The sequence below is a fragment of the Galeopterus variegatus genome, unplaced genomic scaffold (assembly GCF_000696425.1).
Source record: "Galeopterus variegatus unplaced genomic scaffold, G_variegatus-3.0.2 Scaffold1032, whole genome shotgun sequence".
Taxonomy (NCBI): Eukaryota; Metazoa; Chordata; class Mammalia; order Dermoptera; family Cynocephalidae; genus Galeopterus; species Galeopterus variegatus.
In genome coordinates, this window is record NW_007727143.1 from 126,053 (window position 1) to 153,039 (window position 26,987).

Consider the following 26,987-nt stretch of genomic DNA (forward strand, 5'->3'; position numbering starts at 1 on the left):
ATGATGCCCATTTCATGGCGAGCCACTCACTAGCCATTGTTTACTGAAATTTTCATGTAGCAGCATAAGGGAAAAGAGCGAGGACAGGGCAGTAATAAAATTGACATTCTTCCCACCGTAACTCATTGAAAGGATGTATCCTGACTCTGAATTCCAGTTGTGTTTATTGTTGGTCCTGCTCAGTCTGGCATGTGACTCTGTGCTTCCTCGGATAGGTCTCTCTTATTTCCTAGTGGTCTGTGAGCTGCCTGAGTCAGGGACAGTGTCTTTTATTTCTGGACTCCCCTGCAGGGTTGGCTGTGTCAGGAAAATGAGAAGTGAGCAATGTGAGGTGGCAGGAAGACTGAGCAAAGTGTCAGCAAAAGCAGCCTCCTCTTCAGCACATTTGCTGGACATAAGATAAAGTTGCAGCAACCTGGAAGAGTCTTCAGACAGGTGGGCACACAAACAGGAAGAGTAGACTTACTTTTTTCGGTGGCCCGGACATGCCTCTGGCTGGCTGCAGTCCAGGCTCGCCCCAGTAGACTGCAAAACCAAAGAGAAATGAAGCTGCTGCTGGAACAGAGTGTCCCTGAGCCACCAGCATACAGAGTTTTGCCTCCTGCAAAGCTCAGCTCTTGTGTTTCTCCTCCCCAGCGTGCTGAGGTGCCCTGGAATCCTCATGAATAAGCAAAGGATGAAAGAATGAAGGTTTTATGAGTGTGGTAAAATATTCTTAACATACAATTTGCCATTTTAACCATTTTTAAATGTACAGTTCATTAGCATCAAGTACATTCACGCTGTTGTGCAGCCATCACCAACATCTGTCTCTAAAACTTTTCATCTTCCTAAACTGAAACTCTGTTCCTTTGAACAGCAGCTTATTATTCCCCTCTCCTCCAGCCCCCGGCAGCCACCATTCTACTTTTTGTCTGTATGAATTTGACTGTTCTAGGTACCCTCACAGTAAGTCGAATCACACAGCATTTGTCCTTTTTATTTCACTTAGCATAGTGTCTTCCAGGTTCACTCATATAGCATGTGTCAGAACTTTTTAAGGCTGAATGCTATTCCATTTTATGTGTGTACCACTTTTTGTTTATCCATTCATCCACTGAGGGACACTTGGGTTGCTTCCACCTTTTGGCCATTGTGAATAATGCTATGAACGTGGATGTACAGATATCTGTTGAGGACCCTGCTTTCAATTCTTTTCGGTAAGGGTTTTAAAGCATAAGGGGAAAGATGTCTTTGAAGATGAATTTCTGATGAATCACGCTTCTCTGCCGAGGGCTATACTTACAGACCAAAGTCAGCTTTACTCACCATCTAATTTTAGACTCCGACATAACCACCACGGGTCACTCGTTAACATCATGCTTCATTCTGATATTTGATAGGTTTTCACAACATGTAATAATTCCAGTTTTATATATTACCTTTCATTGACTACACTTCAATTGGCCACTTAACTGATGGTTGTGGGGGCACCTTTCTCACTCAGTGGTGGGCACTGGGTGAGGCAGTGCACTTTACTGCAGCTGGCTTGCCCTAGGGATGCAGGCTTTTGCTGACTTTGAAACTACTTTTTCATAAGTTGGATGGGTCTTTTGGCCTTGTCCCCAGACCTGGCTCCATCTTGGGACCTGAAACCCTAGAAGGCTTTTGGTGCTGCGTGTGCTGACTGACACTGCACCCGCTGATAGTTCCCATCCAGCCTGTGCTGCCCTTCCCTGTGTCTCAGGCCCTGTGGGGGCAGCCTGTACCCCACACTTGAGGAACTTAGAGTCTAGTTAGGGCCAATAGAGACCCTGACAATAAACCAGGCATTTCTGAGAAAGTCCTATTTTCTTCTATTCTGATGAAAAAAGTAAAAATGAAAACATTACTGGCATACAAAGAGAATGTTTCCTATTCTTAACCCCCAAGCTTTGTCTGTTCCTGACACTGTACAGCGTGTACAGACTGTAGTCTACCTTCTCATCTAAGTATTTACCTTGGGCCCATCTCTGCCTCGGTGCTATATCCTTCTTAAGGGCCGCTGTTCTCAAGCGAGTGCTGGCAGGAATTCAGAGTAAGGAAGAACCCTGATGGGCTGCGGCAGGTCAGGAAGGCCTCTTTAGGTCAGGAAGGAGCTGCCTAGAGCCCCCAGGTGGTGGGTAGGATCCAGTGAGGCAGTGCAGAGGAGGAGGACATTCTCTGCCTGCTCTTCTTGCGGCTGACTTGCCTTCTTCTGTTGCTCTGGCACATGGCTGCTGAGGCAGGGACAGCGAAGGATCAAGTCAGATTTTGTTACCAATGCATTTTCACCTTTGGGGTCTCACTACAGACACTACTAGTCAATCCTGCTTTTCACAGGTGAAGACACTGAGGTTTGGAGAGGTGGTGGGGACAGCCCATCAGGCAGAGCTATACTAGAGCCTACACCAGGAAGGGAGGGAAGGAGGGAAGAAGGAAGGGAGGGAGGGAGGGAGGAAGGAAGGAAGGAAGGAAGGAAGGAAGGAAGGAAGGGTAGGTGGGTGGGTGGGTGTCAGACTGAGATCAGCAAGTCTGAGCTGGGGTGAGTTGCAAAAAGGGACTGGTACAAGTTTAGTACTGTGGCTGCCGTTTTATTCCCCCAGCGGTTGCCTTATTTGAGTTTGTTCTGGATGCTAGAGGATGAAGGGAGGAGTCTGCCAGACAGCAGATCTGTGTGGGGTGTGGACGAAGAGCCTTTCACACAGTAAGTAACCCAACTTTGAACTGGATCTCTGGTCTAAACTTGTGAAGGGCCTGCTAATGAATCAGGCAGCTATGAGTATTTCTGGAGCTGAGATGGAGGAGAGGGGGTAGTTTTCTGCCCTGGGGCAGGCGAGCCATTTCTCTGGCAGGGAGAGCAGAATGAAGAGGTTGTTCAAAGGGTATGCAGCCAGATCAGTTCTCAGAGGCAGGCCAGCATCTGCTCACAGGTGTCACTGCCCATTCAGAATCAGTGGAAGGCTGAGGACTGGCAGGTGAAACTCACTGTGTGATTTCCTGCTTGGGGTATCCAGGCCTTCACTGGGTGGGGTGGGTTGTTACTAGGTGTGGGCCTGGCAGTCAGGATACAGGTGCGTCTGTGGCCCCTGGGCCACACTCTCTGTGCTGCCGTATGATCGTTCCCATGTTGTTTGTTCCCTCTTCTGTCCCGGGCTCAATATAGGAGCTCCCCTATATTTCCTGACCTTGGAAACTACTCTGCACTGGGCCCTGCCTGAGCTTCCCAGAGTCATACTTCCTAAAAATGTGACCATGTGTCCCTGACCCAGAGTCTGGGTTCTGATGCCACAAGGTTGGTTGAGGCCAAAAAACAAAATTGATGGAGACTGTGCATGTGTATGTATGAGTTGAGGCAAGGGAAGGTGTGAAGAGGCAGGGCTTGGGTTTCTAGCATTCCCCTCAGCATTCTTATATTCTCTCGCCAGGGATCTAGAGGAGAAGGAGGCCTTCTTCCTTCTTCCCTCATAGTGACTTTGGGCACATCCTTCCCTTGCCCTGGAACTCTGTTACCTCCTCCGTACAGTGAAGGGCTAGCTGCTCTGGCAGGCCCCCTGTTCCTAGAACAGCCTGTGACTCTGCCTCCTGGCCTCTTATTCATTTCTGCAGATCCTCCCTAGAGTCCGGGTGAGCCCCCACTTCTCCCTCCCTGTCTATGTCTGTCTACAAGAGACTCACTCTTCACTCAGTCAGGGGAGGGGTCTGCCTGAAAGGTCACAGTCATTTGAAAAATAGAAATAACATCAGTGAACATTTATTGAATGTTTTACAATGTGCTAAGCGCTGCACTAAGCATTTTACATGCATGATCTCTTAATTTTCCCAGCAACTCTATGGGGTATAGATTACTAATATTACCCCTATTTTACAGCAGAGGAAACTGGGGCTAAGAGAAGTTGTCACCTATCCAAGGTTACCTGGCCAGTGAGTAAATGACCCTATATTTAAATCCAATTTGATATGTCTTATTAAAATCCCTATTCTGAAATCCTTATTGTGGTGCCGTCCATTAAATTGGGACAGGTTGTTTGAAAATTGTGACCTGAATTGGGAACTTCCCCCTACACACAGTGTCGGGTAAGAAGGGTTCCTTCCCTGCTTCTCTCTGAATTTCCCACTGCCAGAATCTGATGAAAACCCACTGCCTCTCTCACCCACACCACACCCACTACTTCCTGCTAAATCTAAGGTTCCTGGGAAGAGATGCTTGGAACAGCTGGGGTCAGCTTTGCTAAAGAGAAGGACTGGGGGGTTGAGGACAGAGGCTTTCAGAGAACACTGCTTGGGTTGTCTTTTTGCGTGTTGCAGGGTGGGTGGAGGGTACATTGACACCCTACTCGGACATGGGGCCGGTCTGTGCTAGGCAGTCCATGCCCACTGGAGGGGTGTGCTGCTGTGTGCCTTGCCACTGCAGCCAGCAGCATTGTTGGTTTGGGGCAACTCTGTCTCTCTGCTCTGTGAATACAACCCTAAGATGACTCCTGCCTCCTCATGGCAAGACTGCACTCATACAACTTTCCACAGAGACCAGAGTTCTGCAACCACCAAATACAGGCCTTGGTGCTTGAAGCATAGAGGAATTTCACCACACAGAATTAACACTTGCCTTTGGATTATTAGTTAGCGAAGTACTTGCCTTCACGCCGTGCATGTGCCTAGAATTGGGCTCTCTGACTCCTGTGAAGAGGAGGTATTGGCTCTGCCTTTCATAGAGCACTGGAAGATCTCCTGAAAAGAGCTGTGCTCTATGAGACCAACTGAGTCAAGCCTGTGCCATGCTGTGCTAAGAGGCAGCCTTCCTTGTAGGACAGGTAGGCCTGATCTAGGTCTTACAAGCCAGGGGGATTTGGCTCTGAGGTATCTGAGGCCATGGGGTTAGAGCTGGGCATTGGTGTTGCTGGACATGGCCAAGAACACATGAGGTGCATGGAATCTATGGAATCTGAGTGAACTGTTTGGGTGGCTAAGGAGAAAGTGCCAGGACGTTTTTGAGCAAGCAGTGACATGATGGGTAGTAAGTGTGCTGCAGGAGTCAGGAGACTGACACATGCATGCTACCTTTGAGTTGATTTTAGACAGACCACGCAACCCCTCTCTGAAGCAGTTTCTTCTTCTGTGAAATGGGACTACGATGTGGAGTCAGGAGACTGACACATGCATGCTACCTTTGAGTTGATTTTGGACAGACCACGCAACCCCTCTCTGAAGCAGTTTCTTCTTCTGTGAAATGGGACTACGATGTGTTCTCTATCTGTAAATGTGCAGCACTCTACACTTCAGTTGATGATGATAAAGAAAAGAATGATGAAGGCTGAGTCTAGGAGCAGCAGGTAGTCCCATATCCCAGCAATCTGGGGTGGTGCTGGAGGGCCCTGGAGGAAGAGCAAGCAGAGTAGAAGTGTGGAGGGGGTATTTCTAGGGCAGAAGAGAGGATGAGCCCAGTGCCAGTGTTGTGAAAAGACCAAGGGGTGGGGCGGGTACTACTTTTGGGGTCGGATGAGTAGGCAGTGAAGCTCCTGACCTGGGTACTGCTGAGGTCGCAGGCTGGCAGGACAGAGAGCAGCAGCACGGGGAGTAAGAATGGAAGGGCCCAGCTAAGGAAGTGAGAGGAGGAGGAAGAGGATGATGTTCCCACTCATTGGGGTGAGCAGAGAGAGGGGAGCAGGAGCTGGCCAGGGACCTGGAGGTGGCCCCTGGAGGATCATGCACACCTCAGGGGTGTACACAGGCAGACATTGACTGCCGCTTCCTTGGTGACCTCTCCTCCAGGACCCAGCTCAGCTGGGCTCCTGACTACCTGCCAAACCCAAACCTAAGAAGAGGAAAAGAGGCTGGGGGTGGTGTGGTAAATTCTGAAGTGCTGCCAGTGGTGTTTCTGGAGAGGGAGGGAGCAAAGAGAACCTTAGCAGTGAGCTGTTTGGGACCTGGTATGGGTTCAGTATGTCTTTTTTTTTTTTTAAAAGATGACTGGTAAGGAGATCGTAACTCTTGACTTGGTGTTGTCAGCACCACGCTCAGCCAGTGAGCGAACCAGCTATCCCTATATGGGATCCGAACCCGGGGCCTTGGTGTTATCAGCACCGCACTCTCCCGAGTGAGCCACGGGCCGGCCCCAGTAACCAGCTATCCCTATATGGGATCCGAACCCGGGGCCTTGGTGTTATCAGCACCGCACTCTCCCGAGTGAGCCACGGGCCGGCCCCAGTAACCAGCTATCCCTATATGGGATCCGAACCCGGGGCCTTGGTGTTATCAGCACCGCACTCTCCCGAGTGAGCCACGGGCCGGCCCCAGTACGTCCTTTTTACTCACAGGGGCTCAGCCTTAGGGACTGCACCAATGTAGGGGCACTCTCTGGGCTCTGAACTCCTTGGAGGGAGGAGTGGTGATTTGATAGCATCTCCTGCTTGCCAGGTTTGCCCTGGGCTGACAGAGGTAGCAAGGCCTGAGGGGACTGAGACTTGGATTTAAGGCATATCTGATAGGTGGGGCTACAGGTCAGGCTGTGAGAGGGGTACAGGTTGAGAGGAGCTGTGCTGAATGGGACGTCTAGATAACGGTGACGGAGGAAGGCACTCCAGGACTGAGGCCAGTGCCACTGGGGCTAGGAACCCAGATCATCACTGCCAACTGTACCAAAAGCCCCTGGAGCTGGCGCTTGTGGAAGAGGCTAGAAGAGGTCCCGGGTGTGCTAAAACTGGACAGGCCTGCCCTTCTGCCAACAGCACCCTGACAGTGACTGGAGAGGAGCCACTTTGAGTTTGGCTTTGGAATCAGACAAGCCTGGATTTGAGAAAAAAATTAAAATGCAAAATGAAAACCTCCATCTCTCTCTACATCCTGACATTTAAGTTCTTGTATTCTTTGAGAAATGTATGTGTGTATCCTTTTTATTGCACAAATAAAATGAAAGCACTGCTGTATACCTTGATTTCATCCCTGGCTTAAAGTATTGGCCACATGAAAGAACCACCTAGTTCTTTTTAATGGCTGTTTGATACTCTATTATATGGTATGCCTTAATTTAGCTAATTGGATTCCAGTTGATAGACATTGAGATTGTTGCTAGTTTGGGGTTATTTTGATGCAGCTGCGATCATACTTTAGATAGATCTCTGAACGCTGAGACAATTATTTCTGTAGGATAAATTCTAGATACAGATGTTCTGGGTCGAAGTTGTTGCCTCCCCCTCCCCCCCATTCCCTTTCAAGGAGGCCCCACTTCACACTCCTGTGAGAGTTATGAAATGATGACAGGAATGCGGAACTGTTGTGAGGATTAAATGAGATGATAAAGTTTTCAGCCACTGCCTGCCACATCAGATGCAGGGGTGGATCTGAGGGCTAGGCTTGCCTTGCAAATCAAATCACTTTGGACAAGCATCAAATAAGGTGCTGGGTGGGTTTCATAGTTAGCTTGGGGAAGAAGAGATGGTGGGAAACAGTGGTCTGACAGCTGCCGAGGACCTGAGGTGTGTCAGACACTGGAGCGGGATAGAGCAGTGAACCACATCAGCTCCTGTCCTGCCTAGTGGAGCTAATAGTCCAAAGTAAACAAGTCTCTGTGAGTGTGATGAGTGCTACCAGAATGCTGCCACTCAAAGTCCCCTCTGGGTGTCTCTCTCCCCTGCCCACCCCTTCCTTCCTCCCGCCCTCCCAGTGTACGTGTTGGACCGGGAAACGAAGACGGACAGCGGATGTCAGGCAGTCCTGGCCACATGCTGGGCTGCTCTCTGCTGCTGCTGCCTCCTGGATACCTTGGACTGAGCAGCCAAGACCCAAGTGTTCCCCACAGCCCTGCTACCTCCTGTTCTGGAATAAACAACTAGTGTTGCACAATTTCATTTTTTCTTTCTCTGAAAAATATCTAATCTACAGACTTTTAAATTTTAGTACCTAAGATAGGTGTGAAATAGTATCTCACTTTTAATTTGCCTTTCCCAGTTACTAGTGACCTTGAACATAGAGATATAAATTTTCGGTGATTTGTTTGTACATATCTTGTGAATTGCCTATACATATTCTTAGCTTATTTTTTCTATTGCTTTGTCTTTTCTTATTGGTTTGTAGGGAATCTTTATATACATATATTCTGTGCACTAGTATTTGTCGGTTTTATAGTGTTTCCCATATAGTCTTTAGTTCACCTGAATTTATTTTTGATCATGGTGTAGGATAGGGTTCTGGTTTTCTTTCTCCAGCCCCATTTATTGTGTAGGTCATTCTTTTCCCCATTAATTTGAAATAGGATTTGTCATATACCAAGTTCCCATATACAAATGGGCTAAAATCAGGAATTTGGTATGATAAGCACCTTCCCTACCACCAGCACATGTGTGAACCCATATACCTTATTCTTTTTCATAATTTTCCTGGCTATTCTTGGCCCCTTACTCTTTAATCTGGATTTTGGGATGTGTGCTAGTTTCTACAGAAGATGATGTTTGGCTTTGATTGGAATGGCATGTAATTTACAGAATAATTGGGGAGAGTTGACACATTTATAATATTGTCTTCCTATCGTGAATAAGATCTCTTTATCTCTGTCCTCTTTTATGTTCTTAAGTAAAGTCTTATAATTTTCTTTACATAGGTCTAGCATATATGCTTTGTTGGTTTTTAAAATTAGATTTCTTCCCAGGTACATTATAATTTTAATGCTATTGTAAATGGATTCTTTCTTTATAATAATTTTTTACTTGGTGGAAATAATTTTTCATTCCATTGGGGTCACAGATTAGAAAATTTTATCCAAGTCTTTATCAAAACATTGCCTTGGGGCTCTTTAGCTGTGGGAGGAGCAGTTCTTCAGCCTTTCCCATGCATACTCCAGGGGGACCATCCAAGTTCTACAGGGACAAGCATTCATTCTGTAAACACTCCAGACAGCTTCAGTGTGTTAGGAGACAGACCACACAGAACAGACCCCCATCCCTGCCCTCATGGGGCTTATACTCTAGGAAGGGAAATGGACATTAAATAATCCCATAGGTAATCATTGACATTACACTTTCCTATGAAGAGAAGAGATGTAATGTTAAGAAAACATAAAATATGAACAGCCTGGCTCAATCTGGGAGGGCTTCCCCATGGAGGTGATATGTGAGCTAAGATTTGAAAGATGAATAGGTGTTAATAGGCAAAAAGGTTTGTAGGAACAGCAGATGCAAAGGCTCAATAGCAGGAAAGAACATGGCTCATTTGAGAAACTAGAAATTGGTGTGGCAGAGAGCAATGGGACATGGGGGACAGATAAGAAACAGGCAAGAGCAAGACAGGGCTCAGAGCCCAAGGTATGGATTTTTGGTCTTTGTCCTGTAAGCAGTGGGAATCCATTGAAGGATTTTAAGTAAAGGGATGATATCAAATTTACATATTTAATAGATCCCTTGTCTTTTGTGTGAACAGTTGGGAGGGGAGCACACATACACTTGGCTTTGGTGGAGAGAAATTAATGCATTTGAGATATTTGGAAGAAAAAACAACAGGACTTGGTGATGGAATGGATATGGGGATTGAGGAAGAAAGTGAGAGGGATGACTTCTGGGCTTCTGACTGGAACTGGATGCCTGGTGGTGGTGTTCACAGAGGTTTGGAACAAGGAAAAGGAACCCTGTTTGGGTTGAGAGGAAGGAAATCATTTTGGCCTCTGAATATGTTGGATCAGTTTGAGGTGCCGGGGTCTCTTTGAGACGTTCGAGTGGAGGTGTCAGGGAAGCAATTGTGTATATGCTGCTGCTGGGAGCAGAGGTTGGGCTGGAAGTGTAAGTATGGAAAGCTTTGGCATGCTGATGGTAATTGGAAAAAGATCAAGTTGGGTGAAAATATGGAGAGAAAAGAAAAGGTGGCAGTAAGGGCTGAGCTTTAAGGAATTCTGGCATAAACCTGTAGATAATGAACCTTCAAAGGAGTCAGAGATGAAAAACCAGGAGCACTGAATGTCCTGAAAGCTCACTGAAGATGTATTAAGAAGAAGGGAGTGATCAGGAGCATCAGATGTTGCTGAGAGGTGAGGTAAGGTGAGAACTCAAAAGTGTCCATTGGAGTTAGCCACACTATTGTTACTGAGAGGTAGACTTCTCTCCAAGTTCCTCTTCTGTGAAGGATACCAACAGATGGAAAGACAAGACTGCTTCAACTAGAAGCCAGGGCTCCTTAGACCTGGAGGAAGGCAGACATTCGTGTAGGCATGGAACAGGTGAGCTCAGAGGTGCAAAGAACCAGCTAGGGCATGAAGGCTAGGAACCTGTGCTAAACTGGAGAGAAGCATGCAACAAAACATTGAGTTCCAGAAAGGTCAGGTACCAATTAAACGGGAGTTAGGCTAATGTCACTCAGCTTTGAGCCTGGATAGAGGAGACATTGTTCCTCAAGCAGATTGTGTCCTCCGGGTTAGCTGTTAGAGGGTCCAGCACATACATAACCAAATAGATGGCCATCCATGCTCTGGGGAGGCCCTTCTGAACAGCAACAGTCTAAATCCTTCATGACCTCCATTGCAGATTTTGCTAATATAAATCTTTTTAAAAGAAAATTTACATGCAACTCCAGTCTGGAAAATAGATACTGTGGAATTGCTGTGGTTAGGGCATGACTACCACCTACCTACCTTTTATGGAAGCCCAGGGATCTGAGGAATATATTTGAAAGCCTTTGTCTTTGGGGATTTTCCTGGACATTTGGCCAAGGGAGATTTGGGCTGGATGTGTTTTGCCCTGGAATGTCATCCTGGGATACTGCCTTGCAAACAAAATCATCAGGGTGTAACTCTTTGGGGATTTTCCTGGACATTTGGCCAAGGGAGATTTGGGCTGGATATGTTTTGCCCTGGAATGTCATCCTGGGATACTGCCTTGCAAACAAAATCATCAGGGTGTAACTGCTGGCGTATTCTGTAAGGATCCGGAGGGTGCTCTGTGACTGAGTAGTATTCCATTGTATGAAGATACAATTTATTCATTCACCCATTGAAGGACCATTTAGGTTGCTTCCACTTTGGGCAGTTATACATAAGACTGCTATAAACATTTATGTGTAGGTTTTTGCATGAACGTAAGTTTTTATTTCTCTGTGGTAAATGCTCAGGCAAAGAGTTTCTGGATCATATGATAAGTGTGTGTTTAACTTTAAGAAACTGCTACTGTTTTCCAGAGTGGCTGTAGCATCTTGCATTTCTATCAGCAGTGAATGAGAGTTCCAGTTGCTTTGCATCCTCATCAGTATTTGATATTGGCAGTATTTTTTTATTTTAGCCATTCTGATGAGCGTCATGGTGTCGCATTGTGGTTTTAATTTGCATTTTCTTGATAGCTAATGTTGACGTCATGTGCTTATTTGCTCTCCTCGGATCCTCTTTGGTGAAGTGTGTCTTCAAGTCTTTTCCCCACTTTTTTTGTCTTTTTTCGTGACCGGTAACAGGATCGCAACCCTCAGTGTTGCGCCCGTACCGCGACCGGCAACGGGATTGCAACCCTCGGTGTCGCGTCCACACCGCGCTCAACCAGTGAGCGGACCGGTCTCTATATGGGATCCGAACCCTCGGCGGGAGTACCGCCGCGTTCGCGGCACTCCCAAGCACCGCGCTCTACCGAGTGTGCCACCGGGCCGGCCCCGTTTTCCCCGCTTTTAAATTGAGTTGTTTTCTTTCTGTGGAGTTTGGTGAGTCTTTATATATTCTAGATACAAGTCCTCTGTTGGATGTGATTTGCAGAAATTTTCTTCCAATCTGTAGCCTGTCTTTTCATCTCTTTACTCAGAAGTTTTTAATTTTGATAGAGTCCAGTTTATCAATTTTTTCTTTTATGAATCATGCTTTTGGTGTCAGATCTAAGAACTCTTTCTGTAACTCCAGGTCATGAAGATTCTCTTCTGCGTTTTCTTCTAAAAGTTTTATAGTTTTATGTTTTACCTTTAGATCTATGGTCCATTTTGGGTTAATTTTTGTGTAAAATGGGAAGTTTTAAATGGCTGAGGGTTTTTTGGTTTCTTTTTGTATACCATACCAATTTTTTTTGACACCCTTTGTTTGATAAGACTATCCTTTCTCCATTGAATTACTTTTGGGTATTTGTCAAACCAGCTATGTTTGTGTGGGCCTATGACTGTCCTCTCTATTCTCTTCCTTTGATCTATGTGTTGGTCCCTTTGTCAATACTACCCACTAACTATCTTGACTACTATACCTTTATATTAAATCTTGTTTGGGTTACTCTAGTTCTATTGCCTTTCCATAAACTTTAGAATTAGTTTATCTCTATAAAAATTCTGTTGGGATTATGATTGGAATTGCATTCAGTGTACAGATCATCATAGGGCCTGATGGGTATTTAGCTGGGATTGCTTCCTTGTTCTTATACACTGTAAACTTTAATGATGCAAGGCAGCCTTCTCCTTCACTTGCTGTGTTGTGATTATTCCAGAGCTGAAGCCCCTGGCATATGATTACACTGGTGTCTTTTGAAATTTGGCATAAATGAGGTGTGATCTTCATCAAATTGGGTAGGAACAGCCATTACAAGATGACCAGTGTGTTGAGGGGCTGTGTGCCAAGTTATGCCCTGGGTCAGGTCAGCCACCATCGACCACAACCTAGGATGCTGTGTGTCTCACTTCTGAGCAGGACATGAGCAAGATCATGTGCTGCTTGCCAGCCACTGGAGGATTCTCCCTGCTTCAGGGTCTTTATACCTGTCACAGGGTCACAGAACTGTCATGCACTAGGCATCATCAGGTTTTTTTGAAGATTTTCTTTAATTTCTTCTGCCTGGCATTAAAAGCTTCATTCATAGTTTCTTCTGTAAAAACTATATTAGGGATATAATGAATTGCTTTCTCCCTTCTGCTGTAGTAATGTCTCGTGACATTGGGTCTTCACCAGAAAAACATTTTGTCTCTTCCCAGGTGCATTTTGGGGCTTCTCATATTTGTTGGCCCCTTTCTCCCCTTTGCTCTTAACAGTGACATCTTCCCATGGTTCCTCTGGCCTATCTAATGAGGCAGTGGTAGTAGAGGACTTGGAACAGAATAGGGGTGCTAAGGATTTGCTTATGTTCTGATCCTGTCCTGTGTACTCTTTCCTGTTACTGCCCTTCAATCCCCTTCTGAGTGTCCTGGCTGGCTTCAAGACAAAAGAGAAACTTTTTTTCCTCCAAACTAAATGTGAAACATTTAATTTCTAGGATATCTCTTCCCCTCAGGATATATAAAAGATCGCCTGCTAAAGTCTTGTGCAACAGAAACGGGGCCAGCACCTTAGTAAAGCATTTGAGATCCCCTTTTGATTGCTTCTTTCCTTCTCTCACCAGCATTAGCAGCTCTTGGTTATCTCAGATTTACAAAAATAAAATGAATTATTTAGGCTTTACTTAAGTAAAGTTGTCTGTAGTAAAGTTGTCTGTAAGTCTCTCTTCTTATAGACTTATCTGGATCCTGACTCCCCACATGGTACCAGCATTAGCAGCTCTTGGTTATCTCAGATTTACAAAAATAAAATGAATTATTTAGGCTTTACTTAAGTAAAGTTGTCTGTAAGTCTCTCTTCTTATAGACTTATCTGGATCCTGACTCCCCACATGGGGCTGTTGAGCCCTCCAGCCAACTCGTGGCATTTCTTTGGATGTGCTGGTCCCTGCACTCTTGGGGCTTGGAATGCTTGCTGCATTGTTTTGGAAGACCAAGCTTTGTACGTGCAGCTGAACCAGCAAGCAGGAATGTGTGTGCCGCACTACAGTGGCGACGCCTCAGTCCTTCAGTAGTGCTGTGGACAGAAACAGTGGAATGTCTATTAAATTATGAAAAAATGTTTGAAATGTACCATATGATCTCACTATTTAAGAAACCCCATGATGAAACTCTCCTGTTTGTAAATTGAGAGCTTTTATTTTTGTTCTGTCTTAATGATGTTAACCTTTGTCCTCATCACAACATTTTCCTGTGTTAGGCAGTAGCTTTCACAACTCTGTCTTCCCATCCTATAGAGGAGGAAGCAGAGGCTCCAAGAGGTCAAGTGACTTACCTGACCCAGCTATGGAAGAACAGAGCTAGGACCTTAGCTCACGTCTGCCCAACTCCCAAGTTGGTAGCAGGGATGTGGGGGCAGGCCCTGGTTTTAACCTCTTCTTTTGATGGTTTTAAAAAAAAAAGCCTTTATTTTCTCCATCTTATTTAAATGGGGTGATGCCTGCTTGTAGAAGAGTATGTTCTTTACTGGAAGATACCAAGCACTTCTGGATCTTCAGCCAGTTGCCCCCAAATCATCAGCTTCCAGCACCACAGTTGAGTTCCACATGAGTAAAGTTGACATGCACTTGTGCATTCTCTCACACGCCTTGTTCAGGCTTCTCAGCAACCTTTCCTTCTCCAGCATCTCCATCTGGGAGGTAGAGGCATGGGGAGTGGAGGAGGATGAACCTTTCACTTTATAATGTTTTGACTGTGTGCAGAAAATGTTGTTGGCTCCCTTACTGCACTTCTGAGTTTTCCTAGTCCAGTACACAGACCGTAGGGAGCTGTCTCTCTAAAGACACTCTCTTATCCCCAAAAAGTCAGTCCTATTCCTGAGATTCAGTGAACCAAGCTGTGAGTCTTGCTGGAATTTTTGACATTCACTGTCACATTTGATTAGCTTTTTTTTTTTGAGGCATGAGGAGAAAAACCTTACTCTTTAGTTTTTAATCTTTTAAATGTCTTCTACCTTGGCTATTCTCTGGTTTCATATTATGTTCTTCTATGGACCTTACTGATTGTGATGTGTTAATGATAGTCATAGACTCATCACACCTAGGAAAATGCTCACACATATATGTATGAGGCTTTCCTTATTCCCTTTATCTCAGAAAATGGGATGTTTCTAAACATTTCACCCTCTCCAGTCTCTGAAGGGGCTTAACACCTAAAGCTGGGTGTGTCCTGCTGCAGCCGCTGCCTCCACCACATGCACAGGCGGCCTCTTGCGTCTCCTCTGCTTTCGTTTCTTCCCTCCCCTTTCTCTACAGGCAGCTGTGCTGCACATGGATTGCCACTTCCTCCGCCTTTGTCATCCTGTAATGATTTGGAGCCACACATGCAAATACTGATTGAATATGAATTGATTGGAGGAGCCCCTCCTCTCATACAGACCCAGAATAAGAAAACGTAGGTTTTTCATGACTTCTTTTGTAGGATGTCACCGCATAGTGGCTCCTATTTATTAAGTACTCCCTCCTTCACTCTGTGCCAGGCCCTCCCTGAGCCAAGCACTTTACTTTCTGTTTTTGTCACAGCAGCCCTCTTAGGTATTACTTTTCCCCCATTTTGCAAGTGAGAAGACTGGGGCACAGGGAAGCTGTGACTTGTTCAAGGTCACATAGCCTGTCAGTGGTGGAGCCAGTATTGGAACTTGAGCCCATGTACATAAGCCACCTGTCCTTAGCTCACAAAGCAACCCAAGGGGTGGGGGTGGCCAAGAAAAGTCTGAAGTAGATCTCTTGAGGGTCCAACCTCCCCAACCCCTCCCTGAGGTGCCTTGTCCTTGTTGTGGGCCAACGCATGCACTCACCCACCATGTGGCTGCCAAGAGGAAAGACTGACATTCATTCTATCTCCCCGTTGACTGCTGGTCCAGGTCATTCTGAGGTGATGGGCCCTCACTCCGTTTGGGACACACTCTGGAACAGGGTGAGGTCTAGATCTTCACCTCACAGACAGGCATTGGATTCAGAGGGAGAATAGAGGCACAAAGAGGAGAGAGGCCTTTAATCCCCTCCGCATGGCCACATTTCAGATCACATGCAGCCAGGCTGCTGTCTGACTTGAAGTGAGCCTGAGATTGATGTCCAGAGAGCACTGAGATAAGAGGGTGGAGTGACAGCCCAGGACCTGCCTTTAATTCACTGTATGACCTCAGTCAGGTTACTTCCCTTCTTTGAGCTCATCATCCTCTTCTTACCAAAAAGTGATCCCTAAGGCAGTTTTGTCTGCAGTTCTCAATTGTCCCAGTGTCTACAAACAACTTTGTCCTAATGGCCCCAGCAGCTCTACCCCAAGGATAGGGCCACAGGAGGTGGTGACAGTGCAGTCCCACTTGTTAGGCTGGTAGTTTGTCCAGATGTACTTAACTGTTTTTGGGTTTTTATCCACAAATTGTTCTATCAGGTCTACTATACACAGAACTGATTGGGGGTGGGCAGGGCTAAAGTGCCAGCTGCCCTTGTAACTGAGCCTGGGGCTTATCTAGGACAAGATGACCCACTCACCTGGGGTTCCCTAGGCTTCATCAGCCTCTCAGAAGGCTTGGTCTTGGCCCTGGGATAGCTGCTTGGTTTTGTCCAGGGGCTGTCTCCCTCACAGGATGGTGGCAGCTGTACTTCTGGGGACTAAGGAACAGGGACCCACATACAGGTCACAAGCTCTCACCCTTTCTAGACCAACCTTGTAAACATCTGGCACTCAATGTCTGGAGAGCAGTGACAGGCTGAATGATCAGTTGGGCACAGTCAGTGAATGTACAGGTTAGTGGGTAAATGGGTTGGCTAGCTCCTAGTCTGTTCTTCCTTGGAATGGCTATCTTGGGATACTGAAGCAGGGAGAGGGACACGGACTTGGGAGACATGGTCTCATCTGACTCAGCCTCACAGAAGAGACAGTGAGGCCCGAGCTGAAACTGCAGGAAAGGAGTCATGAGGAGCAGGCAGGCAAAAAGGCACGGGAGGCCTGAGGAAGGCCCAGAGCTTAGCAAGCAAAGGCAGTGGCTGTTGCGGAGCCTGGGCCGAGGCTGTGCCAGTTCTGCCAGCTCTATGTCTTCCTACCTGTAGAGGAAGAGGAGAGTGGAAGAGGTTCCTAACCATTCCTGCCCTTAACCTTCAATGAGTCCAGTGAAAACCGCAGACCTTTGATCGCCTCTGCCTGGATAAGCTCTGGAAGGCTAGAAGTTGGGCCAGTTCCTTTGCTGTTCTGGCCGTCCTTCACCCCATCACTCTCCCTGCAGCATACTTACCTGGTGCTCACTGGGCTTGAGCAGGTGGCACTGCCTTTAGGACATTTTGTTCTCATCATTGCAGCCCCTTTGTGCTGGTTGTGAATGATCCCTCTGCACATGCATATCCAAGGAAAGCTGAACCGAAGCCTCAGCAAGCTGTGTTCTCCTCTGTCCCTGCATGAAAGGACAGGAACCACCTCATGGCTGTCTTTAGGTTTTACTTATTCCGAAAATGCTTAAATATTTCCTCCTCCCTTTCTGCCTCTTGGTCTGAGCAGTAGAAAGCATCCTCTGAAACCTCCCAGAAGGCTAGCTGACCTTCATCTTTTTGTCTAGATGCCCAATGTGGGGCAAGGGCAGTTGAGCAAAGACTGCAGGTCCTCCTGCCCCTGACAAAGCTGTCATCTCCATGGGCGGTTCTTGGGAGGTGCTGTGGCTGTGGTGGTCTTAGCAGTTGAGAGCCAGCCCTGGGTGCCCATCATTGGTCTGGGCCCTGAGGGGCTAGGGTGCTGCTTCCTGGCTCTGGGAGCAAGAAGGTCTTAGGCACCAGAACCCCCTAAGAGGCTCATTTTTCTGACTGTTTGCCTCTCCTCCTCAGCTCTCTTGGGTTGGGACTGTGTGGAGACGCAGTCACAAGCACACACAAACAAGAAGGACCTAGTAAGGCTCTATTACCACGCCAAAACACATGATTAATCATTTAAAAAGTCTGAGCTGAGCAAGTAAAGGTTTCAGATGCGAGCATGGGCCTAAGAATTGGAGCCTTCACCTGAGAAGGCCTCAGCTCATGTTTCTGGTGGCCATCCCTGTCCTGGCCCCTAAGGGGGCCTGGAGCCCCACTTGCCCATTGCCTGCCCAGAACCAGGTTTCTCAGTAGCCCATGTGAATGGCACCTTTGGGACTGTTCAGTATGGTAGTCCTAGATCCTGGGACCAAGGAGACTACACTGGGCACTGGTGGCTCTGGAGAAGACCCCAGGGCTTGGTGGGAAGGCAGTTGGTCACAGGAGACTACATCCCTCCCAGCATCTTCCATCTATCTCCTTTGCTTCCAGCATAAAAGCAAGAAGGTAGGTGGGGAGCCCCTGCTAGGAGTTGCTCAGCTCCTCCCAAAGCTGCTCTGCACCCGAAACCCAAGGCTTCCCTGGGCCTTTCTGACCTAGTCTGGGCCTCTGGGTCACACCTATATGCTCACAGACCTCTCTGCAAGTCCCCCACTCCCACTCTTGCACTTCTATCCACGTGGCAAAATTCTGGGTACGTGTACCTCTGTAGGCCCCACACTGGGCTGAGGCTACTGAGGGTTGATTCAAAAGACTGAGGGCAAGAGAGGCACACCAGTGAAGGGACCCCTGGACCTTAACTGTAGTCTCCTGTGAATAGAATCCCTTCAGTCCCTTCTTGCCTGGGGCCAGGGCACAGGCCCCTCCCACAGGCTGAATAGGGTGTGCCCAGAGACTAAATAGTGAATGGGACCACTAGCCTTTTGGCTGATTCCTATGGCCAACCCATAAGGCCCTGTGCCCATCAGAAGGAGCTGGAGCCCACAGCCTTTGTCCCCAGACTGGCCACAGGAGGGCACTTGATCTCCAAGAAGGAGCTTGATCTGAGCAGCCACTGCAGGCACCAGAACCTCTTCCCAGGCTGGCCATTGACTGCTTAACATACTCCCACCCACTAGCCATTTCTCTTTTGACCCCTCCCCTTTTTTTCTTTTAAAAAAAAAAAACCACCAAACTTTTATATTTTAAAATAATATTTGACTTACAGAAGAGTTGCAACGATAGTACAGTTTCTGTATACTGTATAACATCTTACATAACAACAGTACTACCCCCCTTTTTATGCTCTGCATGGCAGTAGAGAAGGAGGTTGCCAGCATGGCCCATCTGGCCCAACTGTGGAACACCTGGGTTGGAGCCGTCTCTGCCCCAGCTCCTGCTGGGTGGCTAGTACAGCCAACTAAGCTTAATGCACATGGGTTCCCTGGCTTCAAGTTCCTAGAGTGTCATGGCCTGGGACCCAGGCAGCATGGAGTGCATACTGTATGGCCAGCCAGGACAGTGCAGGATTTCTCAGGCAGATTCCCCCATTGGGGGATGGGAATGGTGGCAGAGCAGCAAGTGAGGAACAGTGAGGCCCCTGGGGTGGACTGGTATCCTGGAGCAGAGCTAGGCCACGCAGCGCTCAGTGCAGCAGGCACTCTCTGAAGATGCAGTCCCTGGGACCATGGGTAGGCATGGCATCTAGGAAGATGCAGTTGTAAAATATGCCATTTCCAGGCCCCACAGCAAGTACTATGAGGAACTGTGAGGCCTTCCTTAGAGCTTTCTCCTAGGCCAGTCACCCCCTGCTTTTGAGTGATTGAAAAGCAGGGAAAACACAGGTCACTCCTATCTCCAAACCCACCCTGCCCCCATCTTCCCAACAGCTTGAAGATGGAGGTTCAGTTCTCAGCTAATTAGAAGGGAAAAGTCATAAGGGCTTCGGAAGACTTGGTGCTCCAGGAAATAACTGATTCGGTCCCTAAGGTATGTGTAGGCCCTTACCACTCCTGGTGTGGCTGACGCAGCTTTCTGGTTTGAAGTTCTAACTCTGTCAGCATCGTCTGGGAGTAATGATGTTGAAGTACCTAGTCCCCCAGGTTTCAGAGTGTGCTATGTGAAATAAGCCCTGCCAAGGCCAAACTTGACTAATCTGGAGGAGAAAGGTGCCAGAGGAAGCAAGACTGGGACATTTTTGTTTCCCTGACTGAGCCGCTCAAGGTTCAGTCGTTCTGACAGAAGAGAAAGGCATAGCCGCCTTCTCGGCCCTGTCCCTGGGGACTGGGGAGAGGGGTGGGAGAAGGGGAAGCAGGAGATGGGTGTCCCGTTACCTGTCCCACAAGGTGGTTGTAAAGACTGAGCGGCACCATGTATTCAGAAGGCCTTCAGCACAGGGCCTGCCACTTGTGAACACCTCAGGAAAGGGTCGCCTGGGAGAGACTGTGGGACCTCTCACACAGCAACAGCTGGCCTTGGGCTGCGTCTCTGGCTGGAATCCCAGGGAAGGCCTGCGCATGAATCAAGCAGGCTATTTCTAGAGCTGGCAGGGGAGGGGCCCTTGTGTCCCCGTGGCAGGAGTGCCCATCCTGTGGCAGAATACAGAGAAGGGTTATTCAAGGGGGTCTGCAGCCCATTGTGTTCTGTGTGACCCCAAGGCTTGGAGTGCCCAGGCTTCAGTTGGGTGGGGGTGAGCTCTGGCTGAGTATGAGAGAGGACTGTGCTGTAGCCCTGTCACTCCTATGCTCTCCTGGTCCCTTTTCTATCCCAGTTGGGTCTGAGCAAAACTGGCTTGCCAGAGGTGTTAAGAGCCATGAAGGCCTGGGTTCAGTTCCTTCCTCTGCCTCTGCCTGGTCATGTGTGCTTGAACAAGAGACCTAACTTCTCTAAGCCTCAAGTTCCTCACCTGTGAAGTGGGAATGATGGTAATATCTCAAGGTTATTGTGAAGACTAAAAGAGGTGATGAAGCCTCAGAATAAATGGGTCATTCTCTTCCCTTTGACCACCCTTCTCAGACCTGGAACAACTTTGCCTGTATTTTTTTTTTTTTTGTCTTTTTCCATGTCCGGCAACGGATCGCAACCCTCAGTGTCGCCCCCGTACCAGACCGGGACCGGCAACGGGATCGCAACCCTCGGTGTTGCTCCCGCGCCTCGCTCAGCCAGTGAGCGGGAACCAGTCTGTATGTGGGATCCGAACCCTCGGCGGGAGCGCCACTGCATTCCCAAGCGGCGCACTATCGCAGTGCGCCACCGGGCCGGCCCTGCCTGTATTTTTGAGCAGGGCCAAATGAAAGTTATCTGGGACTAAACCAGCTCCATAAGAGAAGGAAAAGGAACATCTCTGTGGTGTGGAGGGTGATTGGTAACAGTGGGAGGTCTTGAAAAAGCTCCCTGTGTATCCATTGCATTCTAGCTGCATCACCAGACTTTGAGAGGAGCTGCCAAGAAAGGAAGTATAAAAAGAGATATAAAACACATAAATAGAACTAAAAAGAAAACTGCCAAAGGATTGGTTTAATTTATAAGATTCATGAGTTCATGAACTTTGAAAGTTTAAGATCCTTACTGCTTATGAGTTTGATGGTGATGGTGGTTTTCAGATTTTTTAAAAAGTGGCCTATCTGCCATTTAAAATACGTCCTCATGGGAAGAGAAGCTAATACTGGCCGCAAGTCACCTGATGAGTAAAGTGTGGTCAGGGTCCTTCCTGACCCCTGGATTTGTTTAGTACTTGGATCTCTTACCAGAGCACTTAGCCCTGACAGAGCTCAGATTTCCAGCTCCATTCTGAGGAAAAGCAAGAGCGCCAGGTTCAGGAGATGCCACCACACAGGCCCAAGCCAGCTGTCCCACTAGAGGTTTCCATCCCTGCCCTCCTTCATGCCTTGTGTCAAAGTGTAGAGGTCAGGAGCACATTCTGAAACTGTATATTGCCCAGGTATGAAAAACCTAGGTTCTCGGTTATCCTTTTAGGGCTTAAAACCCCTTTTTAGGTTTTAATTCCCATTCCTCTTACTCTTGGGTGATGATTTACCTATATCTGAAGAAATTCCCTCAGTTCCCCTATTGGGAAGAGGACATAATGGTACCTGGTTATAAACCAAGTAGGTTAGCCAAGTGGCTGCCTTGGTGTGGGGCCATTCTGTAAGTTCAGTAGTCCTTCTCCCTGCAAAGAGAGTATCAGTCTGGAGCAGCAGGAGGAGGAGAGAAAGTACTTCATGAGCTGAGCCACCCTTCCTCCATTCATCAGCAATAGCAGGAGCAAAAAGGTGGCATCCAGTCTGCTTAATAGTTGTTGCTAAGCCCTCTGCTTGGTCCTGGGAGGCTAACTTTGTAGGGCCTGAGGTTTGTACTAGTTCTTTCTTACCCTCTCTCCCCCGCCTTCTCCCTCCAGTGTATGTGGTGGAAGACCAAAGAAGAGATGACGTGGGCCCATCCACCTGCCTCACAGCCTGCTGGACTGCTCTCTGTTGCTGTTGTCTCTGGGACATGCTCACCTGACCAGACCAGCCCTCTTGTCCTGCCAGCTCTGCCGCCACCTCCAATAGGTGTGCCTGCCCCCATCTCTTCTGATTGCTGTAACAAATGACTAGTTCTGCACAGACACCTCTACCTTCAACACTATGGGATTCTAGATTAGCAGGGGGGGGGCTACTGTTTAATTCAGTGACTTGATCTTTTTAATGTTAAAATCCATTTCTTATTGATCTTTAAACAAATGTGCTAAATGACTTTCCTTTTTTTTTTTTTTTTGCCAAAGGCTTAGTTATGAAATCTATATTTATAATTTAAAAATTATATGTTCAAGGTAGTGGCAAAATGTAACACCACTGAGTGATTTCTCTGCTAACACCCTGTATGTTTCAATAAATTTGTCTAAACCTTAATTGTCTAAATTATTCCAGATATAACCTAAACTGCCCTGGGTCTATGCTTCTATGTCTCCTGGACTCTTACCATTTCTAACTACTCATCTGCTAAGGCTTGAAAAATGTGTCTATCTCAGCTAGTAGCCACTGTCCAGTATATGATGAGGAGCCTATTTACCCTTTTCATTCTGGCTACTACATGAACCGTGGGGATGCCTCTAAGGTAGGCAGGTTCCCAGGCCAGGTATCCTTCAGCCAGGTCATGGGGCTCTAGGGTGAGCTAGTGTTCTCTCCCTAGCCCCACTCAGAGATGGGCACAGCCAAGAGCATTCCCCAGCACAGCTTGCACTGGCCTTTTACCCAGAGCCTAGGAAAGGGGCCTCTTGGTTACTGTGGGCTACCCATGGCTTCGTCTGTAAGCCCACCGTCACATGGGGCCAGACCTGAGCCTTGCTTTTCCTACTATCCCCTACCACCCCTTCACTCTAAACTAGTCAGCTATGCCATTCATCTCATCCTTGGCCACAGGGTGGCGCTGAGCTGCCACAGCAGCAAGTCACATTTTAATTGTTCGGCATGCCTGCCCATCCCTGAGTTCAAGAAAAGCAGACTTAGCACAGTGGGACATATGCCTTTTATTGGTCTGACCAGCATGCCTAATAGAAGGCTCAGAGCTTCCCTATCTGTCATGGCTCCCATCTTCCTTCTCCTGGGAGTTCATAACTCACCCCACAAGAAAGGAGTGTCCTGGGCAGAGATGGCAGGAGAGCCAGGGTAAAAAACACAAGTGCTGGGATCTGAAAGGAGCTCAGGGTTATGCAGAAAATGCAGGGTTGCTAGGCCATCCAGATAAAACGTCCATCAGGGCAGAGGGGAGGCTGTTTCTCCACAAAAGCCCCTCTACTTTTGCCAGGAATGGGAGGGGTCAGGAAGAAGAGCTTGCCCTAGAGGCTCCCTACTGTGCCCTTCGTGCCATCAGCATCTCCCGGATGTTGTCCTCAGCTTCCTTAACGCTCCGCTCCAAGTAGGATTTTTTCTGCTGTAGTATCAGAAAGAAACAAGGGTTAGGACCAGGGTGAATGGGCCAAATTGGCAGACACCACTTCTCTACCCAGTGTTTATGGCTTCTCCTTTGATCGGTAACTTCCAGGAGCACACTGTCTATTGGGAGCCAAGTATGCACACCTGCCCACAGTGCTCCTCCCACCTCCATCCCATGGGTGGACCCATGGTCAAGTGGGGAGGAGACTGCTCAGTACAGGAAGGAGAAGTACTCTGTGGAAGAAAGGCAGTGGCACTCTTCCCCCCCAGAAGGAAGTATACTCTAAAAACAGGCAGCTCAGTACGTGAGGTTATACCAGACAGACAATGGCCAGGAAATTCCAGGACAAAGCTCCTGCTCCATAGCAGACTGTCTCCTCTCAAGGTTTTCCATGGCCTGGGCCAGGCGCCTGTAGCCACCACTGCTGCAGAATGGACAGTGTACACTTGCTCTGTCCAGCAAGACTGCAGGCTGCTGTGAGTGCTGTGCAATTGTACCACAGTCTCACCGAGGCAGATGAGTCAGGATGAAATCTGCTTTTCTAATGAAACTAATGCCCACCAGCAATCCAGGGCAGTGACACACTGGATAAAACAGACCTTTTGGAAGTTCATCTCCTATCCCATCTGGGTCCTAAATTAAAAATCTCAATTTAGACAAAGAACTTTACTTTCAGGAGCCACATATGGACCAGGACTGCAAAAGATTAGTCAAAGGAAATTATGTCTGTACATTATCTGCCCTGTGCTCACCCGAGAAGTATGGTGGCTTTACCACTGGTCCCTGCCCTGAGGACATAGTTGTGGCTGTACTCCCACTTAACAGACATGAAATGAAGGCTCCTTTTTGAGGATACTACTCATGTCCTGAGGGAATGCTCAAAATTATGGCCTCCCAGGGTTCAAGTGACTGTCTGAGCCACATGGAGCCAGTAATGTAGAGCCTGGCCCAGGCAGCCCAGGTGCAGCCAGTGCCCTCCTATCACCCCTGCTCCCTCCTCCCAAGCAGCTGTAGATTCAGCTTGACCATTAAAGTGCTCACAGGACCCAGGGACACCAGGGAAAGGTTGGGATGGAGGGCAAGTGAACTACACATCACTGCGTCACATGGCACCACAGCCTGGTCTGACTGCCCTCACTTGGGAGCTGATCCCCAGCTGCTGATACGGGAAAAACGAAACAAATGTCCCTATTCCTCGAGGCCTTCAGCATCAAACCCCACTGGTGCCCCCCTACAGACCCCTGCCTCTTAACATCTCTATATCTCCATTCTCTGTCCAGATATATGATATATTTATAGCCTTTTTCCTAAAGAAGCCAAATGCTGTGAGTTCTTGTGTGAACCTCTCATCCTGTTTGTCCTCTCTGAACTTTAAATTTCCTTAAGGCTAGAACAAACCCTTTCTTTACTCATCTCCCATCTGTCCAACTTGCACACAATTCCTTACAGCACAACAGGAGCTCCATAAAAAGTCTCAGTGACCATAACAATTCAATAGCCACAAATGTGTATGTTGCTAAGGAATTCTGTTTGACTACACTGTTAAACCTGATATAGTCCTATCACTGTGATAGACTGGGAACTTAAACTTCCTTTGATAAACAACTCTTAGACTTTACTTGTGGTGAGTTAGAAAGAGGCATATACAAATAACTCCTGACACACCACCAAAGAATGTATATGTAGTGGGTGTTGCACAGGGGAGCAGCAGCAAGGTAGTACCACACACCATCCGGGCAGCCCCGCAGGAATCTAAGGGAAAGGCAAGTGGAGCCAGCAAGGTTCTCTCCCGCAATGGCCAGCTCAGGGACCCAGGTCTGCTGCATTTGATCTCTGCCAACTTGCTGGCACAGCTGGCAAACTATAAACTTGGAACACCAGTAAGATCTTTTCTGCCATACTGCCAAAGCCTCTGACGAAATTTAGGTTGTAATTCCCAGCTTTAAGAATTCTTTATTCTATACCATCTCTTCCCTTCCACTTTCACCAGTAAGATCTTTTCTGCCATACTGCCAAAGCCTCTGACGAAATTCAGGTTGTAATTCCCAGCTTTAAGAATTCTTTATTCTATACCATCTCTTCCCTTCCACTTTCATGAATTTTGCCACTGTATATCCTAAAAGTCTTCAAGTTTCAAAAAAATAATACAAATGATTTAATCCATCTTTAAATATCTGGTTTAAACGTAATGGGCATTTCTAAAAAAAATAATTCCAAAAGATGGAGCATCCCTAGCACAGCAGGATCTGTTTTCTTACTGTACTTCAACAGTACCTGTCTCATCCCCAAGCACATCTAAGCCCAGAAGACCCTCGTGATCAAATCCAGACCAAGGCACCTGTTGTGGGTTGAACTGTACCTCACAAAAAGATATGTGGAAGTTCTAATCCCTAGTACCTATGATTGTGACCTCATTTGGAAATAGGGTCTTTGCAGATGTAACCAAGTTAAGATGAGGTCATACTGAATTAGGGTGGACCCTAAATCCAATGATTATTTACAGGAAGGCCATGTGAAGACACAGGGACATACACAGAGGAGGAACCCCATGTGCTGATGGAGGCAAAAACTGGAGTGATGTGCATACATGACAAGCAATGCCAAGGACTGTCAGCAACCACCAGAAGCTGGAAAAGGCATGGAAGGATTGTTCCCTAGACCCTTCAGAGGGAGCATCACCCCGTAACACCTTGATTTTGGACTTCCAGACTCCAGAACTGTGAGATAATAAATTTCTGTTGTTTGAAACCACCAGTTGTATGTGGTAATTTGTTATGGAGCCAGGAAGCCAACAGAGCACCTGAAATGAGAGATTCCCCCAGAGACAGAGTCTATCCCAAGGCTCTTCTGGACCCAAAGGACCCTATCCTGCCGTAGCTCTGACCACACTGAATTGCAGAGGCCCGGGTAAGCGTCCCTAGAAGTTTATATGCTGGGATCATATTTATCCCCAAAATAACTGTGGTAGAATTGACCCCAATCCAAGTGGGCCTGTCAGAGAAGATGAAGAAAATTAAGGAACTGATGATTAAGTCAAACTTTTTCTTCCTTGAGTCTCCGTAAGTTATTCCCAAATCTATTAGTCAAGCCAGAAATTCTGTGGGCCCCAGTCTTCTCTACTTCTGTAAATGACAACTCCATTCTTGCAACTGCTCAAGACAAAAACTTTTCATTGTCTTTGAGTTTTCTTTTTAAAAAGAAAACTCAAACCAAGCAACAAAATCTGTTAGCACCATCTCAAAAAGTAATCAGAATGACTTTAAAGAACAGCCTCCAGAAAGGTCTCCTTTCTTTTGTTCTTGAACTCCTTCAGTTTCTTCTCCATACAGTGGCCAGAGTCATCTTTCAACACTCAAAACCCTCTAATGGTTTTCCATCTTCTCAGAGTAAAAGGCAAGCCTTTTTGTCTTTGTCTAGGCTGCTATGATAAAATACCATAGGCTGGGTGGCTTATAAACAACAGAATTTGTTTTTCATAGTTCTGAGGCTGGGAAGTCCAAGATCAAGGTAAACAGTGTCTGGTGAGGACTCCCTTTTTGGTTCATGGATAGTGCCTTCTCACTGTGTCCTCACATGGTGGAA

General features: G+C 47.2%; 2 protein-coding genes across 6 annotated transcripts in view; one reads left to right on the forward strand and one right to left on the reverse strand.

Annotated features, from left to right (window-relative positions):
- CYSTM1 (cysteine-rich transmembrane module containing 1) overlaps positions 1-26,156 on the forward strand; it is a 67,453-nt gene extending 41,297 nt beyond the window's left edge. For 4 of the 5 annotated variants that reach the window (XM_008574315.1, XM_008574314.1, XM_008574316.1 and 1 more), the window contains exon 3: positions 21,889-22,381. In XM_008574315.1, the coding sequence (XP_008572537.1) occupies positions 21,889-21,995 (107 nt within the window). In that variant the 3' untranslated portion in view covers positions 21,996-22,381. Of the gene's footprint in view, positions 1-21,888; positions 22,382-25,908 lie in introns of those variants that run through there. The other variant, XM_008574318.1, reaches the window with a different exon arrangement.
- Positions 22,979-26,987, reverse strand: part of PFDN1 (prefoldin subunit 1) — a 56,616-nt gene continuing 52,607 nt past the window's right edge. The window contains exon 4 of the mRNA XM_008574313.1: positions 22,979-23,402. Coding sequence (XP_008572535.1) covers positions 23,319-23,402 — 84 coding nt within the window. The 3' untranslated portion in view covers positions 22,979-23,318. The remainder of the gene's footprint in view (positions 23,403-26,987) is intronic.